This window comes from Centruroides sculpturatus, unplaced genomic scaffold, assembly GCF_000671375.1.
Source record: "Centruroides sculpturatus isolate CEXI.00-Female unplaced genomic scaffold, Cexi_2.0 scaffold7, whole genome shotgun sequence".
NCBI classification, from domain to species: Eukaryota; Metazoa; Arthropoda; class Arachnida; order Scorpiones; family Buthidae; genus Centruroides; species Centruroides sculpturatus.
In genome coordinates this window covers 445,650-467,503 of record NW_019384510.1, presented here as the reverse complement: position 1 = coordinate 467,503, position 21,854 = coordinate 445,650, and the positions used below count along the sequence as shown (strand labels likewise).

The 21,854-nt window shown below is 28.0% G+C and overlaps 1 protein-coding gene across 1 annotated transcript in view; it reads left to right on the top strand.

Annotated features, from left to right (window-relative positions):
- LOC111622346 (protein disulfide-isomerase A5-like) overlaps positions 1 to 21,854 on the top strand; it is a 77,595-nt gene that overhangs the window by 20,180 nt on the left and 35,561 nt on the right. Inside the window, exons 7-9 of the mRNA XM_023364706.1 lie at positions 925 to 985; positions 4,888 to 4,955; positions 7,245 to 7,336. Of these exons, the coding sequence (XP_023220474.1) occupies positions 925 to 985; positions 4,888 to 4,955; positions 7,245 to 7,336 (221 nt within the window). The remainder of the gene's footprint in view (positions 1 to 924; positions 986 to 4,887; positions 4,956 to 7,244; positions 7,337 to 21,854) is intronic.

Below are 21,854 nucleotides of genomic sequence, written 5' to 3'. Positions count from 1 at the left end.
GCTATAAACAAAAAATTGTAGGATTACTTACCGAGTGTGCACCATTCGATGTCGCCATTGCTTAAGCTTGTTTTCGTCGCGGAGCAGCACATCAAATGGCAGACACAATTTCTGATAAGTTATTTTTCTGCGAAAAATTTGTTGCCCTTTGGAGACATCATTAATATAAATAATTTTTATGGCCATTGAATAAGAAATGTTTCTTTCACAAGAAATGTATAAAATTACAGTACTGTATTAGACTTATGTTACCTAATTTACGTACTGTACAGACAATAGTAAACTCAACTTACTCGCCTAAACTCTCCGTAGCGTGACGCTGGACGGCGGAAAGTATATATATAATTATAATAAAGTTAAAATAAATTAAGTTAATATATAATTATATATACAGTGCCTAATTTATATATAATACTGTACAGACGATAGTAAACTCAACTTACTCGTCTAAACTCTCTGTAGCGTGTAAGTAGTTCGGCTGCTCGTCTACTATTGGTCGAGATTCAATCAATCCTGTCGCGACACAAGTCGGCGACGACGTTTTACGAGTCCCTTTTAGTGTCTTTATATGAATACTGTCGCAATTTTTTCGCCACGTTATAGGAATCTCTGTTATAGGAACCTGCGTTATAGGGGGTCTACTGTATATAGAAAGCCCATTAATATTAAATAAATTTAATGTGAACAAGCTTTGAGCATTGAAGTAAGAGCTCATTATATCAAAAATTTAAAATAATGTTAATTTAGGAAAACAGAAAGCTAAATTGTTTAGAAAATTATAATTATATATTATCATTATAATTTTTTAAGATTTTCTATTTCAAATTTTAACAAAATTAAATATACTATTACTTTTGTTGGCTTGCTGTTTGGTTCCAAGTACCTCACTTTTTAACATCTGAATTCTTAATCATTTTATTATAGGCATTAGGAAAACTTCTAAATCGAGAAAAGTTACCAATAATGATGATGTTTTATGCACCATGTAAGTAAAACAAGGTTTATAGTTATAATCATTAAATAATTTTATAGATTATACTATTTCTAAATGTACTTTTATTTTTAATAATGTAATATCATAATGTCAAAAATAAAACAGTTTATTTTGTAAGTACAGTAGAGCATCGATTATCCGACTCAATTGGGAACTCAGGTTGGTCGGATAACTGAAAAAATCGGATAACCAAAAAGAATGAAAAAAAATACATTATTAGTATAGTATATTGGTATATCCCATGTAATTAGTATATTAGTATATCGCTATTAACCAACTTTGCATTGAATTTTCATCGATGTTAAGTCTAACAAATTTTTTTAAAAATAATAATCGTTGCTATTGTATTGCTCACAAAACAAACAACCACTCATAATTAGAAAGTTAAGTCTCGTTTAAATACTGGCCTCCCTTCAATGGTCGACCGATGTTGCCAGCTAAAACACGAAAAATTTTAACAAAAATAATATTAAAGTAGCCAAGACATAGCCAAATATTGTAGTGCCACATCACTAGTGGACATTTGAAATTTGCTGACTAGAATGGTCGGTTAACTGATGTGACGGTTAATCGAGGGTCGAATAATCGATGCTCTATTGTAATGCCATTTATTTTCAGATAACTCATGTTTGATTGATGTTAGTTTAAAAAACTTTTAATGATTAAACTTTCTGATATAGTTGATATCTTCTGCAATATTAAATAATAGAAATTTTAATCAAAAATATACAAAAATACTTTTGCCTAAACTAACTATTATAATATTCTGCATTTCACTTGCATTGGCATATATCCCATACCTCTGAATTGGCATTAAAAAACATGAAATTTAAGTGGAATGCATTTTTTTCACTTTATTTCTGCGGGAAATTAATTATAGATGTAATTATAAAATAAGTGAAATGGAATAGTTGAGATGGAACCATCTAAACTGTACTGTTTTGCATACAAAATGGTACCAAGTAACAATATGTTATTATAACAATAGGTATGGGTTAGATTTACCAAATTACCTTTAATAATCTATTCAAACATCTATCTTTGGGTAACCTTTGTGAGATCCTGGACATGATTAGTTCAAATAAAGTGATGTCTTCCCAAAAAAGTTTATTTTCGAGTTCTTTGCTAACACATTCTATTTTCGATTTTAATGTAAAAGAATCTGAAATTTGGGTAAGCAAAATTAATTTTTTAAAAAATAATAAAACATTCAAATATGCCAAATTAAATTTCTTATTACTTAAAGAAACATATTCTTCATATGAATACGAAGCAAGTTCCATTTCATTCAGTTTCAAACTTCGAAAATATCATCTAATTTCGCCATGCCATACGTAATAGTAAAGTGAGAAAAACACATGAGAAAAGAAAAGTGCTGCCAACTNTTACTTGTTTACATTTTTGTTTTCTCTCATCGAGAATTTCGGAATATGGTTGAATGGATGCGACGATGTTCCTTTTTACATTCGCACTTCGCTCCCAATCATTGTCTAACTCACAAAGTTCAACTGTCAAACTTTCCATAGTCGAAAGGATACGTTAATCCGACCTAGAGCTACGGACGAGCGGAGACACTGATTGGTCAACCACCGGTCGCCATTGCGTGTATGTAAAGTCAGTTTGAGTGGGAAAATTAAGGAGAGATAAATATCGTCTGGCCAACAAGAAGTAGATTTGTCTCACTAATGATAGTTTGTGATCGCCGGAAATGCTATTGCGTTGTAAGGTGTTTTCCTGAACGAACTGTTATGGGATAAATTCAATGGCACTATGGATTCCGACGCCATTTGTTGGACTATTAAGTTTGATAACTTGACTCTTGGGTACCTAAACGTTTAGTATTTTAATATTAATTTAATGCAAATGTATACATATCCAATAATATTAAACAGAAAAAATAAATATATGCAATAAAAATCTTTGTTTTAACGAATGTACAATGTCGCAGCTCGGTAAATATGTCAACACTGAAACGAAAATCAGTGTGGCATAGGGAAAATCGGGGAATTACACAGCAAAATCGCAAATTGTGCAGCGGCGTTATTGTGAATCAGCGTAAATTGAACCGGCGTAAACTGAGGACTACCTGTACTTGATATTTGAATTATTGTGTATATAATAGCCTGGAGTTAAGATGAGTCCAGAGTAGCAATGTGACCAGTATGGTGTTAACAGGAATTATCACAATTAATTTCTGTTAACTTCATTATTGATGATTTTACTAAGAAAGTTGCACACTTACTACAATAACCAGTAATACAGGTTCAAGAGTTGATCACTTAACTCGTGTAGAGAACTTCCATACATCAAAATTAACAGTTGGTATCTAAATAGTTCTCTGAGAGTTTTATATAGAAAGAAGGAATAACTGGAAACTTATCAGCTTTCAATTAGGAGTATCTGATAATATCAATTAAAATGTGGATTGCTGTACAGCAGCAATTCTCAACTGGTGTGCCATTGAAAGTATGTCACAAGATAAATTTAAAAAATTAAAATGATAGATTTTAAAATTTGTAAAAGAATAACAAAATGTACTTTTGAGCATCAATTACTACATTTCAGAAGGTTATGTCAATTAACTGTCACAGAGAAGGTGTTATATGGAAACACAAATAATGTTATGTGCTTAATTTCAACAAGAATTTCCCTCCAATGCTTTCCTATAAACTTCTCATATTCATCTTGTTTTCAAATTAATTTGCCATTATTTCTGAATATTTCTAATCAATTAAAGCATTAAAAAACAAAACCTATTTATCTCTCTCTCTCTCTCTATCACAGAATAAGGATATAAATTTTCCTTTATTAAGTTATTGAAAATAGTTACATCATTTCTGTATAGTAAATGTGAAGTTTGTGGGTTAGTATTGTAAGTTCTCATGGATTTGAAAAATATATTATTACTACTATCTTACTCTGAGTAATTTAATGTAAGTAATTTATAATTTGATATTAATGCAGAATGGCAGATTAATTGTGACAACTGTTAATGACCATTCAATGATAAACAAGTGGAAAAAGTAACTTAAATTTAATGGAAAAACAATTTAAAAAAATCATGCAAATGTTGTGCTAAATTTTATTATTAAACATAATGAAACAGCTCAATCATGATCAATCAATGACCCACAAAATGACTGATTGAACTGAAATCAGTCAAAGTTTATTGACTGGTTTTGTAATCTTTAATAATAAAGTATACCACAACCTTTGCATGGCTTTTTAAGTATGCCACAAGACTGAAAAGTATTGATGTACAGAAAATGGAAAAGAACTAAAGGTGAGACATATGTTTGTCTGTTGATCTGGACATTGTTGTACATTTTGTATCAATGAAAGCATTTGACCTGATATAAACAAGATTCAATAACAAAATGAGTCTTTTTTTTTTTATCACATTGCTCTTGATTTCAAGTTGATCTCCAAACATATAGCAATATGCATGGCTGATTGAGATTGATAAATTAATAATTTTCATTGAGTATATTGAACATATCACTGCAAACAGAACTTTTAATTGAATAGTCTAATTCTAGCTATTCAATAAATTACATACTATCCAATTATTATCCAAATTATTTAATTTATTTTTATGGCAAAGTCTGGTGATGTGAGTGTTTTACTTTGATTGCATTAATTTATTTTGGAATGATTTATTGAGTGTTTTATAAAATCAATCTGATATTGCAGTAATTGTTATAATAGTTTAGTAAAATATTATTTAACTAAACAAAATAAAAAGATATAAAGAAATAACATTCACAAACTTCAATTTTAAGTATTCATTTTTAAGTATAACATTCACAAATTTCAATTTTCAATTAATAATTATAAATTTGAAATTTAATGTAGTATTTTAATGGTATTCTAAAATAAAGATTTTTTTTTAGGGTGTGGATTCTGTAAACGCTTGAAACCAGAATATGCTACAGTGGCTACAGAAATGAAGGGTCATTCAGTAAGTATTTACTTTCAGATTTATGCATATGTATAATAGAAAATTTCTTTTTGAAATAAAATAAATCTCAAAAAATAACTCATAGAGAAAAGTATGGTAATTTTGCTTTCGAAAATAAGATGAAAATTTAAATTGGATGTTAAAACAAGTAGAAAGATGTGTAAAACATTTAATTACTTTTCAAGTACTTTTGTTTGCATCAATGCAAATTTCTTCAGGAATACAGATAATCAAATAAAGCTTTTTAAAAATATTTTAAAAGAATAATAAAATATTGAGTGCTATTAGATTGAATACCAAATTGATGATGTTAAAGTCACTTGAAAAATCGCTAAAGTGTCAAATTGAATGTGATTTTATTTTTTGTTTCTTTTAAATTATTAATTTAAATTTACTAAAATATTTAACTTGAAGTCCAGCTTGAATATGATTAGTGTTTTCATTTAATTATTGATCAAATTTAAAATTTTGTTCTCATCATTTACCTTTCCCCTGTCATCATATCAGCCAGTGAAACCAGTTTCCAAAAGTGGCAACTCTGCTTCTAGTAATGAATTCTAGTTCATGTAAAAAGCTAATATAAACTATTTTTCCATGACTTCTGCTTAAATGGAAAATAGGAGGTAAAAAACGATGAAAAAAACTAACAAGTGTTATGAGCATAACATATTTAAAAGCTATTAATATCAGCTTTTTAAAGATGATTATTATAAAAAAAACTTACTATTTATCACTTAGTGAAGAACAAAAACAGAAAAATTACTAATTTTAGAAAAAATAGAGTTTATAAGATCCAGCTCTGCAGTAAAACTCAGAATTTCATTAGCTATTGTATATGAAGCAGCATTAGATCTTATGATTCAAGGCTTAAAGAACGCAAATATATTAGTAAGAACAGAGCAATGCATTAACAAAAAAAACAATGCATAAATAAGTTAAAGTAAATGATTATCATTAATAATGCTATTCCATTAATGTATTTTCATTAACAACAGCAGAGGAAATTAAGATTACATCTTATGATAATTTAATAGATAAATGTGAGGTTTTGATGGCAGTTGAGGTCACTGCTTGATACTAATTTAGTTTGATGACTGAAAGATGAGGCCTTCAATGGCTAAGAATATAAAACCACTGTTCACTACTAATGTTCTTAATGGTTCATGGTCATGGGGGCCTCTTCAATGGAATGGTCATGTGGAGTTTTCTGGATTAGTAACATGTTAATAACATCTAAATAGTGGCCAGTTTCCCATAAAAGACTTCCCAGGAGGCATCCCCTCAGCAGATCACCTGTGTATCATGTTACTGTATAAGAATAAACTAAACTAAACCAAAAGATGGGGTTTTCTATGTGGGAGAAGAGGACATTGAAAACAAGTTCTAATAACAAGATAACTACTTTATTTTCTGAAGCATGCGTACATGATTATTTTTGATAGACAGTTACTCTGTCACCAGCTTGATAAAGACCAACAGTTTTCCTGGTCCTTCTCAGAGGTCTATCTGGTGCCTCTCATTCAAAGAAGCTTTGTGTTTATTTGTTTTGTTGGCCAGCCCCAGGGCAATGTTCACAACAATGAACAAAATCAAATATTGTGATCCTGTATCAGGAGTACCACTCACAAATGGAGAGAAGGGTTTATTGCTACTTAGAATCTCAAAGAATGGTGGAAAGCAAGTCTTTGCACAGTGAGTAATGAAAGAACTGTTGTTTTGGAGACAGGCTTAAATCTATTTTAGTCCTTTTATCATCCATTATGATTGGTAGAATTTTCCTCCTCACTTCCCAAAGATGTTTTTCATGTTTCCAAGTGGAATTGAAGACCAGTGGATAATGGGAGAGATCATATCAATGTGTAAAATGATGTTGAAGTTTGATGCCAGCCTGAGATGGTTGATCTTGGAATTTAAATTGTTTATACATTCCTTTTTTTGTTATGATTTAGACAAGCTATTTTGTATCTGTCTTTCTCCCTAATTCATCCATTTACAAACATTTCTTTTTCTTTTAAATGAATTTAGTGGGGTTTACACCATATCCATAGCCTCACATAAAAGATATGAAAGACTGGCTTAGATCTGTGAACGAGGTCATTGAATAGACTAAAAAGTTTCTGTAATGTATAAAATTAAAAAGTATTTTTAATTAAATTAGCTCAAAAAGTAATAACATTATGTAAAAGTTTATTCTTTCTTAAATATTAGAGTAATAATCATATTTTATTGTCTTGAATTTTTGCATAAATTTTTTATGTAAATATTATATTGGACTTATGACAATTATAGGTACTTGCAGCTATGGATGTTAATAAACCAGAAAATGCAGTCATTCGTCGTCATTTTAACATAACTGGTTTTCCAACTTTATTATATTTTGAGTAAGTATTTTTATATTGCATACAAATAAATTTGATAATACTTTTATTATGTTATTTATTTTTTTGCAATATTTATGATTTAAATATATCATGTCACATTCTGTTGGAGAATATAAGCAATGTATTATATATGATCATTGAAAAGTTTAATAATTCAAAATAGAACTTTGTCAGTTAGCCAGAAGTACAGATCCATAGAATTTGTACCACTTAATTGGCACAGATTAAGTGAAATCTATTCTCAGGAGATCCGGTCTCTAGTCAAAGGATGGCCTTAAGGGCATTTAAAAGGGATCCAAATTTTGAGATTCAGATCCACGTAAGGATGATGACACCAGTTAATTGAATTTATTATATGTGGATTAACATGCGTTTACGAATCAATACAGACAGGATGAGATCTTTTGATTCAGTTTTAATGAGAGACATAATGAGACATTTCTTTAACATAAAAATATCAAATATTTAATAAAGCAAAGGAAAAATATACAAAGTGGACCTTCAATATATCTAATTATACTATTGCGGAGAGAGAGATTACATTTCCAGTTAAAATCATACTACCTCCAAATATATTTTTCTTACTTTCAGATTCTGTGCAAATGTTCTTATCTTTGGTTAATTCTTTAGCGGCACTTCAATAAACATTTTCTTCTGCTTAGAAACTTAGAAATAAACTTTGTATGAACTTCAGGAGTCGGTTATGGGCGTTGGCCTTGGGGAGATGATATATCCCCATGGCCAACTAAATGATACTAAAGAATCCCCTTTTTTGATGATTTTCTCCAATGAGAGAATTGTATTATTCCCACGTGTTTAGGAAGAGTGGGGGTTTACAGAGGGGTAACTGGACTGTATGTGACTCAAAATTTGTGAAGATAAGGGAAAACAAAAAGAATGTCGAACTTCCATTGAGAAGGAAGTCAGTTTTACCAGTTTCCTTTGTTTTTAATTTAAAATTCTTTCATTTAAAATCAGAAATATTATTTCTAACATTTATGGATTTTACATCAATTTCCAATTAATAAAGGGGGGTGTTCAGAATCTCACAAATTATTATTAAGCTGAAGAATGCTCCTTCATAATTTTTTCATATATGAAATCATTACTATAGTTGTTGTTCATTTTATATCAAGTTATTTATATATTACTTTATATGTATAATTAAGTTATTTTTATATTATAGTCTTTATTTATCTTAAGTTCTTTATATTATTCACATAATTTTTAATGTTTATTTATAATTTCAACACTGACAAAAAATATATGTATTTAAAAAAACATATCTCTTTATGTCTTAATAGAAACAATCAGTATATGAACTCAAAATATAATTTATTATATTTTTATATGGCACAGTAAAATCAGTTCAAAACAGAACCTGAATAAAATGGAAATCTGCCTGAATTAAAAAAATTCTTTAGAATGGGGCAATTTTCTATGTTAAATTTTACTATAAACAAAAACCTGCCCAATGCAGAAATAGAAGTGGTTTTAGGTACAAAAAATAACTTAGATAAAGCAGAAAATTAAAATTTCACTTATAGACAAATAATTAAAATGTCTCAGGATGTAATGATCACTGCAGTGCATGAGAATTGTTTTTTGAAAAGGATTTTAAATCTTGTCAGAGAAAGAAGTCATAGACAAGGGACATACAGACACAAGGTTGTTGTTAATATTAGTCTTTCTTGGAATTAACCAGGGATAGAATGGATTTAAGAAATACTTTTAAGTATTGAAAACTTTCAAGAATCAAATAAGTTTTCAAGAATTGAGTTTTTGAGAAATGAATGTAATTTGTGAAAACAATGAGAATAAGGTAACACATGCTGCCAGTTTGCTTTGTACAGAGTAGTTATTAATTAACTAATGGTGAGTATTTGAAAAAGCTGAATTACATTAGAGATTGAAGTACATTATTAATTAGAGTATTAAAATTCCTAGAAAAGCCAGATTACAGAACTTTTTGTGATAGAATAACTTCCAATTTTTGCATTTGATTACTGTCATCTTTAGTTGGAATCACTTTGGATTAATTTGGATTAGGCCACTAATAAAATTTTTTAATGTACATAAAAGTGATTTTACTAAAAAAAATTAATATAACTGTGAGATATTTTCTTATGTAGCTTAAAGATAAAAAAAGAAAAAAAATACTAACACTTGTTCAAAGCAGAAACTTGCCAAACAGGAAAATTATTTCAGTACTGTATGAATTTCAGTTTACACATGTTTTAATATATTAATATATAAAAATATGCTCCAAATAAAATTTCTAAATGACTGAATTGATCTGCTTAAAAGTGCTTTTGAAAGATTTTAATAATAATTTACATTTTCAACCTTTTAAATAGTGCTATTAAATGAGAGTTCTAAAAATTATTAGCACAATATTACTACTTTTTCTGAAATGGGATGATTTTAACACTGTCATAACAGTGTTAAAATTATCCCATTTCAGAAAAATAGAACAAAATTTTATAAATTTTCTATTGGCTCAAAACCAAACTTATCATAATGACAACATTATAATATTGTACCCAACTGAAAAGAGATGAATGTATATGTCTGAAATGCATATTGGAGTCAATAAAAATGAAATGATAAAACATTCACCTTAAAGTCAATTGTGATCATTATGATAAGTTTGGTTTTGAGGCATATTAATAGCCAATAGAAAATTAACAGTTATCCAAACTAGAAGCAATTTATACTACAATAAAACTTTTTGCTATAGCATTAAGTTTTAAATAATAGAAAATATAAAATCCTGATAAAATTAACTTGTTACATATTTTACATTTATAGATGTCATGCCTTGTGAACAATGGGGTGTTTGCAGTCAAAAATGTGTTCAATTAAAGCATTACCATAAATGTGAATGCGAAGATGGATATGAACTAGAGTCTGATCAGTTCACTTGCAAAAGCACTGGTATGTTTGATATTAANTCTGAGATTTTTAAGATCTTACAAACATTCCATTTTCAATGTTATCACACTTTGTTGTAACTTTTTAGACAGCAGGATGCATTGTAGTTTCTTCACTTTATTCCTTGTTCATCAGAATAATAATCTACTTCTATTGCATCATAAATTTGTATACAATTTGTTCTACTGTATTGTTAAAATAAATATATCAATTGATATTGAAAGAAATATTTTGAATTGTGTTTTGTCAGTAAAATATTGAGATGACTGTTTACTCATCTCAATATTTTACTGACTTAATGTTCTGGAATTTTTAAGATCTTACAAACATTCCATTTTCAATGTTATCACACTTTGTTGTAACTTTTTAGACAGCAGGATGCATTGTAGTTTCTTCACTTTATTCCTTGTTCATCAGAATAATAATCTACTTCTATTGCATCATAAATTTGTATACAATTTGTTCTACTGTATTGTTAAAATAAATATATCAATTGATATTGAAAGAAATATTTTGAATTGTGTTTTGTCAGTAAAATATTGAGATGACTGTTTACTCATCTCAATATTTTACTGACTTAATGTTCTGGAATTTTTAAGATCTTACAAACATTCCATTTTCAATGTTATCACACTTTGTTGTAACTTTTTAGACAGCAGGATGCATTGTAGTTTCTTCACTTTATTCCTTGTTCATCAGAATAATAATCTACTTCTATTGCATCATAAATTTGTATACAATTTGTTCTACTGTATTGTTAAAATAAATATATCAATTGATATTGAAAGAAATATTTTGAATTGTGTTTTGTCAGTAAAATATTGAGATGACTGTTTACTCATCTCAATATTTTACTGACTTAATGTTCTGGAATTTTTAAGATCTTACAAACATTCCATTTTCAATGTTATCACACTTTGTTGTAACTTTTTAGACAGCAGGATGCATTGTAGTTTCTTCACTTTATTCCTTGTTCATCAGAATAATAATCTACTTCTATTGCATCATAAATTTGTATACAATTTGTTCTACTGTATTGTTAAAATAAATATATCAATTGATATTGAAAGAAATATTTTGAATTGTGTTTTGTCAGTAAAATATTGAGATGACTGTTTACTCATCTCAATATTTTACTGACTTAATGTTCTGGAATTTTTAAGATCTTACAAACATTCCATTTTCAATGTTATCACACTTTGTTGTAACTTTTTAGACAGCAGGATGCATTGTAGTTTCTTCACTTTATTCCTTGTTCATCAGAATAATAATCTACTTCTATTGCATCATAAATTTGTATACAATTTGTTCTACTGTATTGTTAAAATAAATATATCAATTGATATTGAAAGAAATATTTTGAATTGTGTTTTGTCAGTAAAATATTGAGATGACTGTTTACTCATCTCAATATTTTACTGACTTAATGTTCTGGAATTTTTAAGATCTTACAAACATTCCATTTTCAATGTTATCACACTTTGTTGTAACTTTTTAGACAGCAGGATGCATTGTAGTTTCTTCACTTTATTCCTTGTTCATCAGAATAATAATCTACTTCTATTGCATCATAAATTTGTATACAATTTGTTCTACTGTATTGTTAAAATAAATATATCAATTGATATTGAAAGAAATATTTTGAATTGTGTTTTGTCAGTAAAATATTGAGATGACTGTTTACTCATCTCAATATTTTACTGACTTAATGTTCTGGAATTTTTAAGATCTTACAAACATTCCATTTTCAATGTTATCACACTTTGTTGTAACTTTTTAGACAGCAGGATGCATTGTAGTTTCTTCACTTTATTCCTTGTTCATCAGAATAATAATCTACTTCTATTGCATCATAAATTTGTATACAATTTGTTCTACTGTATTGTTAAAATAAATATATCAATTGATATTGAAAGAAATATTTTGAATTGTGTTTTGTCAGTAAAATATTGAGATGACTGTTTACTCATCTCAATATTTTACTGACTTAATGTTCTGGAATTTTTAAGATCTTACAAACATTCCATTTTCAATGTTATCACACTTTGTTGTAACTTTTTAGACAGCAGGATGCATTGTAGTTTCTTCACTTTATTCCTTGTTCATCAGAATAATAATCTACTTCTATTGCATCATAAATTTGTATACAATTTGTTCTACTGTATTGTTAAAATAAATATATCAATTGATATTGAAAGAAATATTTTGAATTGTGTTTTGTCAGTAAAATATTGAGATGACTGTTTACTCATCTCAATATTTTACTGACTTAATGTTCTGGAATTTTTAAGATCTTACAAACATTCCATTTTCAATGTTATCACACTTTGTTGTAACTTTTTAGACAGCAGGATGCATTGTAGTTTCTTCACTTTATTCCTTGTTCATCAGAATAATAATCTACTTCTATTGCATCATAAATTTGTATACAATTTGTTCTACTGTATTGTTAAAATAAATATATCAATTGATATTGAAAGAAATATTTTGAATTGTGTTTTGTCAGTAAAATATTGAGATGACTGTTTACTCATCTCAATATTTTACTGACTTAATGTTCTGGAATTTTTAAGATCTTACAAACATTCCATTTTCAATGTTATCACACTTTGTTGTAACTTTTTAGACAGCAGGATGCATTGTAGTTTCTTCACTTTATTCCTTGTTCATCAGAATAATAATCTACTTCTATTGCATCATAAATTTGTATACAATTTGTTCTACTGTATTGTTAAAATAAATATATCAATTGATATTGAAAGAAATATTTTGAATTGTGTTTTGTCAGTAAAATATTGAGATGACTGTTTACTCATCTCAATATTTTACTGACTTAATGTTCTGGAATTTTTAAGATCTTACAAACATTCCATTTTCAATGTTATCACACTTTGTTGTAACTTTTTAGACAGCAGGATGCATTGTAGTTTCTTCACTTTATTCCTTGTTCATCAGAATAATAATCTACTTCTATTGCATCATAAATTTGTATACAATTTGTTCTACTGTATTGTTAAAATAAATATATCAATTGATATTGAAAGAAATATTTTGAATTGTGTTTTGTCAGTAAAATATTGAGATGACTGTTTACTCATCTCAATATTTTACTGACTTAATGTTCTGGAATTTTTAAGATCTTACAAACATTCCATTTTCAATGTTATCACACTTTGTTGTAACTTTTTAGACAGCAGGATGCATTGTAGTTTCTTCACTTTATTCCTTGTTCATCAGAATAATAATCTACTTCTATTGCATCATAAATTTGTATACAATTTGTTCTACTGTATTGTTAAAATAAATATATCAATTGATATTGAAAGAAATATTTTGAATTGTGTTTTGTCAGTAAAATATTGAGATGACTGTTTACTCATCTCAATATTTTACTGACTTAATGTTCTGGAATTTTTAAGATCTTACAAACATTCCATTTTCAATGTTATCACACTTTGTTGTAACTTTTTAGACAGCAGGATGCATTGTAGTTTCTTCACTTTATTCCTTGTTCATCAGAATAATAATCTACTTCTATTGCATCATAAATTTGTATACAATTTGTTCTACTGTATTGTTAAAATAAATATATCAATTGATATTGAAAGAAATATTTTGAATTGTGTTTTGTCAGTAAAATATTGAGATGACTGTTTACTCATCTCAATATTTTACTGACTTAATGTTCTGGAATTTTTAAGATCTTACAAACATTCCATTTTCAATGTTATCACACTTTGTTGTAACTTTTTAGACAGCAGGATGCATTGTAGTTTCTTCACTTTATTCCTTGTTCATCAGAATAATAATCTACTTCTATTGCATCATAAATTTGTATACAATTTGTTCTACTGTATTGTTAAAATAAATATATCAATTGATATTGAAAGAAATATTTTGAATTGTGTTTTGTCAGTAAAATATTGAGATGACTGTTTACTCATCTCAATATTTTACTGACTTAATGTTCTGGAATTTTTAAGATCTTACAAACATTCCATTTTCAATGTTATCACACTTTGTTGTAACTTTTTAGACAGCAGGATGCATTGTAGTTTCTTCACTTTATTCCTTGTTCATCAGAATAATAATCTACTTCTATTGCATCATAAATTTGTATACAATTTGTTCTACTGTATTGTTAAAATAAATATATCAATTGATATTGAAAGAAATATTTTGAATTGTGTTTTGTCAGTAAAATATTGAGATGACTGTTTACTCATCTCAATATTTTACTGACTTAATGTTCTGGAATTTTTAAGATCTTACAAACATTCCATTTTCAATGTTATCACACTTTGTTGTAACTTTTTAGACAGCAGGATGCATTGTAGTTTCTTCACTTTATTCCTTGTTCATCAGAATAATAATCTACTTCTATTGCATCATAAATTTGTATACAATTTGTTCTACTGTATTGTTAAAATAAATATATCAATTGATATTGAAAGAAATATTTTGAATTGTGTTTTGTCAGTAAAATATTGAGATGACTGTTTACTCATCTCAATATTTTACTGACTTAATGTTCTGGAATTTTTAAGATCTTACAAACATTCCATTTTCAATGTTATCACACTTTGTTGTAACTTTTTAGACAGCAGGATGCATTGTAGTTTCTTCACTTTATTCCTTGTTCATCAGAATAATAATCTACTTCTATTGCATCATAAATTTGTATACAATTTGTTCTACTGTATTGTTAAAATAAATATATCAATTGATATTGAAAGAAATATTTTGAATTGTGTTTTGTCAGTAAAATATTGAGATGACTGTTTACTCATCTCAATATTTTACTGACTTAATGTTCTGGAATTTTTAAGATCTTACAAACATTCCATTTTCAATGTTATCACACTTTGTTGTAACTTTTTAGACAGCAGGATGCATTGTAGTTTCTTCACTTTATTCCTTGTTCATCAGAATAATAATCTACTTCTATTGCATCATAAATTTGTATACAATTTGTTCTACTGTATTGTTAAAATAAATATATCAATTGATATTGAAAGAAATATTTTGAATTGTGTTTTGTCAGTAAAATATTGAGATGACTGTTTACTCATCTCAATATTTTACTGACTTAATGTTCTGGAATTTTTAAGATCTTACAAACATTCCATTTTCAATGTTATCACACTTTGTTGTAACTTTTTAGACAGCAGGATGCATTGTAGTTTCTTCACTTTATTCCTTGTTCATCAGAATAATAATCTACTTCTATTGCATCATAAATTTGTATACAATTTGTTCTACTGTATTGTTAAAATAAATATATCAATTGATATTGAAAGAAATATTTTGAATTGTGTTTTGTCAGTAAAATATTGAGATGACTGTTTACTCATCTCAATATTTTACTGACTTAATGTTCTGGAATTTTTAAGATCTTACAAACATTCCATTTTCAATGTTATCACACTTTGTTGTAACTTTTTAGACAGCAGGATGCATTGTAGTTTCTTCACTTTATTCCTTGTTCATCAGAATAATAATCTACTTCTATTGCATCATAAATTTGTATACAATTTGTTCTACTGTATTGTTAAAATAAATATATCAATTGATATTGAAAGAAATATTTTGAATTGTGTTTTGTCAGTAAAATATTGAGATGACTGTTTACTCATCTCAATATTTTACTGACTTAATGTTCTGGAATTTTTAAGATCTTACAAACATTCCATTTTCAATGTTATCACACTTTGTTGTAACTTTTTAGACAGCAGGATGCATTGTAGTTTCTTCACTTTATTCCTTGTTCATCAGAATAATAATCTACTTCTATTGCATCATAAATTTGTATACAATTTGTTCTACTGTATTGTTAAAATAAATATATCAATTGATATTGAAAGAAATATTTTGAATTGTGTTTTGTCAGTAAAATATTGAGATGACTGTTTACTCATCTCAATATTTTACTGACTTAATGTTCTGGAATTTTTAAGATCTTACAAACATTCCATTTTCAATGTTATCACACTTTGTTGTAACTTTTTAGACAGCAGGATGCATTGTAGTTTCTTCACTTTATTCCTTGTTCATCAGAATAATAATCTACTTCTATTGCATCATAAATTTGTATACAATTTGTTCTACTGTATTGTTAAAATAAATATATCAATTGATATTGAAAGAAATATTTTGAATTGTGTTTTGTCAGTAAAATATTGAGATGACTGTTTACTCATCTCAATATTTTACTGACTTAATGTTCTGGAATTTTTAAGATCTTACAAACATTCCATTTTCAATGTTATCACACTTTGTTGTAACTTTTTAGACAGCAGGATGCATTGTAGTTTCTTCACTTTATTCCTTGTTCATCAGAATAATAATCTACTTCTATTGCATCATAAATTTGTATACAATTTGTTCTACTGTATTGTTAAAATAAATATATCAATTGATATTGAAAGAAATATTTTGAATTGTGTTTTGTCAGTAAAATATTGAGATGACTGTTTACTCATCTCAATATTTTACTGACTTAATGTTCTGGAATTTTTAAGATCTTACAAACATTCCATTTTCAATGTTATCACACTTTGTTGTAACTTTTTAGACAGCAGGATGCATTGTAGTTTCTTCACTTTATTCCTTGTTCATCAGAATAATAATCTACTTCTATTGCATCATAAATTTGTATACAATTTGTTCTACTGTATTGTTAAAATAAATATATCAATTGATATTGAAAGAAATATTTTGAATTGTGTTTTGTCAGTAAAATATTGAGATGACTGTTTACTCATCTCAATATTTTACTGACTTAATGTTCTGGAATTTTTAAGATCTTACAAACATTCCATTTTCAATGTTATCACACTTTGTTGTAACTTTTTAGACAGCAGGATGCATTGTAGTTTCTTCACTTTATTCCTTGTTCATCAGAATAATAATCTACTTCTATTGCATCATAAATTTGTATACAATTTGTTCTACTGTATTGTTAAAATAAATATATCAATTGATATTGAAAGAAATATTTTGAATTGTGTTTTGTCAGTAAAATATTGAGATGACTGTTTACTCATCTCAATATTTTACTGACTTAATGTTCTGGAATTTTTAAGATCTTACAAACATTCCATTTTCAATGTTATCACACTTTGTTGTAACTTTTTAGACAGCAGGATGCATTGTAGTTTCTTCACTTTATTCCTTGTTCATCAGAATAATAATCTACTTCTATTGCATCATAAATTTGTATACAATTTGTTCTACTGTATTGTTAAAATAAATATATCAATTGATATTGAAAGAAATATTTTGAATTGTGTTTTGTCAGTAAAATATTGAGATGACTGTTTACTCATCTCAATATTTTACTGACTTAATGTTCTGGAATTTTTAAGATCTTACAAACATTCCATTTTCAATGTTATCACACTTTGTTGTAACTTTTTAGACAGCAGGATGCATTGTAGTTTCTTCACTTTATTCCTTGTTCATCAGAATAATAATCTACTTCTATTGCATCATAAATTTGTATACAATTTGTTCTACTGTATTGTTAAAATAAATATATCAATTGATATTGAAAGAAATATTTTGAATTGTGTTTTGTCAGTAAAATATTGAGATGACTGTTTACTCATCTCAATATTTTACTGACTTAATGTTCTGGAATTTTTAAGATCTTACAAACATTCCATTTTCAATGTTATCACACTTTGTTGTAACTTTTTAGACAGCAGGATGCATTGTAGTTTCTTCACTTTATTCCTTGTTCATCAGAATAATAATCTACTTCTATTGCATCATAAATTTGTATACAATTTGTTCTACTGTATTGTTAAAATAAATATATCAATTGATATTGAAAGAAATATTTTGAATTGTGTTTTGTCAGTAAAATATTGAGATGACTGTTTACTCATCTCAATATTTTACTGACTTAATGTTCTGGAATTTTTAAGATCTTACAAACATTCCATTTTCAATGTTATCACACTTTGTTGTAACTTTTTAGACAGCAGGATGCATTGTAGTTTCTTCACTTTATTCCTTGTTCATCAGAATAATAATCTACTTCTATTGCATCATAAATTTGTATACAATTTGTTCTACTGTATTGTTAAAATAAATATATCAATTGATATTGAAAGAAATATTTTGAATTGTGTTTTGTCAGTAAAATATTGAGATGACTGTTTACTCATCTCAATATTTTACTGACTTAATGTTCTGGAATTTTTAAGATCTTACAAACATTCCATTTTCAATGTTATCACACTTTGTTGTAACTTTTTAGACAGCAGGATGCATTGTAGTTTCTTCACTTTATTCCTTGTTCATCAGAATAATAATCTACTTCTATTGCATCATAAATTTGTATACAATTTGTTCTACTGTATTGTTAAAATAAATATATCAATTGATATTGAAAGAAATATTTTGAATTGTGTTTTGTCAGTAAAATATTGAGATGACTGTTTACTCATCTCAATATTTTACTGACTTAATGTTCTGGAATTTTTAAGATCTTACAAACATTCCATTTTCAATGTTATCACACTTTGTTGTAACTTTTTAGACAGCAGGATGCATTGTAGTTTCTTCACTTTATTCCTTGTTCATCAGAATAATAATCTACTTCTATTGCATCATAAATTTGTATACAATTTGTTCTACTGTATTGTTAAAATAAATATATCAATTGATATTGAAAGAAATATTTTGAATTGTGTTTTGTCAGTAAAATATTGAGATGACTGTTTACTCATCTCAATATTTTACTGACTTAATGTTCTGGAATTTTTAAGATCTTACAAACATTCCATTTTCAATGTTATCACACTTTGTTGTAACTTTTTAGACAGCAGGATGCATTGTAGTTTCTTCACTTTATTCCTTGTTCATCAGAATAATAATCTACTTCTATTGCATCATAAATTTGTATACAAATATTGTGCAGAATGCATGCACCTATAATCGTTTTTACAATCAAGTCCATTTGACACATCTAAAAATGTTAGCAGTCTGAACCATCAAACAAGATGTGCAAATGTCAATTTAATTCCTACATTTTGATAATTTATTATTGTATAATATTTACATGCTGTTGAGATTTCCATTGTCTTGATATGGTATTAGCAAATGTTCAGATAATGGATAGGTACTATTACCCAAAATAAAGTCACAGCTGAAAAATTTATCATCATTGTTTACTCTTTAATGCAATGCTGATTGTCAGATAACACAGGCATCATGCACTGACCCAGCATTACCTACATAGACGTCTAAAAATACCTAAATTAAACTTATAGGATGACAGAGTAATACTTATCTCTTTTGAAATAAGTTGCTGCTCCTTCAGTTGATGTCTTTATAGTCATATGCTTTCCATCAATAGAACCTATAATTCCAGAGAAATCAGATTAATTATAAAAAAAATTCCATTGTTTTTGCAGCATCCTGCTGTGATGGCCAAGAGATTATTTTTCATTTTCATTTAACACTAAGAGAGAATTAACAACATTGTTTAAAATATTCCATACAGTGTGTCTAAACATATTGAAACAATCACCAATACCCTTAGAGAAAAGAAAGAAAGAAAAAAAACAATGTTTTGTATTTAATATCAATTATTTGTTGATTTTAAACTCAGTTTAGTTACACCATAAAAGAGCAACATCATTTCTATTCACTGGGTAAAACGATCACATTAAATATGTATTACATATATGTATAATCTGCTATTCTCTTACATACTACAACTGATTTCATATATTACTTCAAATAACAAACCTAAATGATTCTTGATTTGCCAAAGTCCATAGGCAGCATAAAAGCTTTTTTGAGGAGACACAAATTGTCTTCCAGGAGCAATAATTTTTTGTGTCTAAAATTGGGCTTAATTTTTTAAGGAGACTTTCAAAAGATTCTCTTGTAAGTCTAAGATGCTGTTTAAAATTGGTTCAATTATAAAAAGGTACAGTCTCTTCAATAAAAATTTCTATCTTTTATATGGATCTTGCTTTACTTTTTTCTTCTTTCATTTTTTCCACAGTTAGGGGCCATCCATAAATTACATAAGATATTTTGGGGTGGGTGGGGTCAAGGATTTCTTACGATTTCTTACTCAGGTAGAGGGTAATAGATCTTGTCTTACATAATATTCTTATTTTTATTTTTTGATCTCGTTGAGTGGTGGCATTTTGAATTTGGCGGTTTCTATTAAGAACGCTCATTGTCTCGTGTGACGTGATAGAGTAATAACGCTAGCAGATTCACATTTTTTGTCATGGGAGAAAGGCCATGTGGTGGTTTCTCTCTCTCGTTTTTTATTAGAATAAGTGAACCACTCTTATGGGTGTATAACACTAAGAATACATAAACCAAAATACATGATACAAAGTAAACATAAAATTAGTATTCGGCTTTTAGTGAAAACTAAATTGTAAAACTTGAAATTATAAATAGTCTTTTCTTCCATATTTTTTGAACATAATTGTAAAAAGCATGAAACAGTGGTTTCTGAACAAGCTTATTGAGTGGACATGACCACCTGAAACCAAGCGTAAAAATTTCTAATTTCAGAATAAGTGTATGTTGATTGTAAATTGGACAATGATAGATCACATGGTCGACGGTGTCTAGGTTTTCTGTACAGCAAAAGCAAGGAGCAGTTTCTGCCCGGTTATACATCATCAGGTAGCTTCTAAAATTAACATGCTCAGTAAGTAGTTGAGCAGTAGCAAACATTAAATCTCTTAGTAGTGATGACAACCTATATTCAACACTAGGAAATCAAAGTCTTGTTATTCTACCAGTTTTACTGTTCAACTACTTTTATTGATTCCACTTTTGCATAGCATTGTCATGAATATAATTTTTAAGGCTGTTATGTGAGAGAGGGATGCAAGTGTAGTCCAAATCAGAGTCCTTTGCAGCTGACTTAGGCTCAGAGTTGGCTTTTTCATTTCCTAGTATACCAGTATGGCCAGGAACAAATATAAAAGTTATCTTATTTACAAGATTTTTAATATGGTGCTGAATATATACTATTTTATTGCTATTGCAATTGGGATTTAATAGAGCTTTTAGGACAGACTGAGAATCACTGTAAATGTTGATAAACAGAGTTTTGTTTGGTAGTGAAGTGGCCCACTGAACAGCTTGGTAGTCAGCATCTTCTTCAGTTTGATAGATGGAGGTATGTGGGGAGTATCTGTACCTTCTAACATATTTTGGGCAAAATATGTCAGTTTGGAGGAAGATACAGATATTTAAGCCAACATGAACGGGGTTTTTTGACCCATCTGTGTAGATATTAATGTCTGCATGGTTATCCATGGAGGAAGCAGATGACCCAAATGTACCCTGTGTACACATTTAGTAGGGTAATTGCAATGTGGTAGCATATGAACAGCCCTAAATAGGAGTAGAGACTGTTGTTGAGCTTGATGTTTGTAGTTCTGATATAGTAGTTTAGAACCTTTTCTTACAATACATAGTGGCAAAGAAAGGAGCTCTGCTAGTATCAGAGAGGCATTAGTAAAAACAGTTCTGAAGCACTTTGAAATTCTGATGGAAACTGGCTTTGAAGAGAAAGTAATTTACTTGCTAT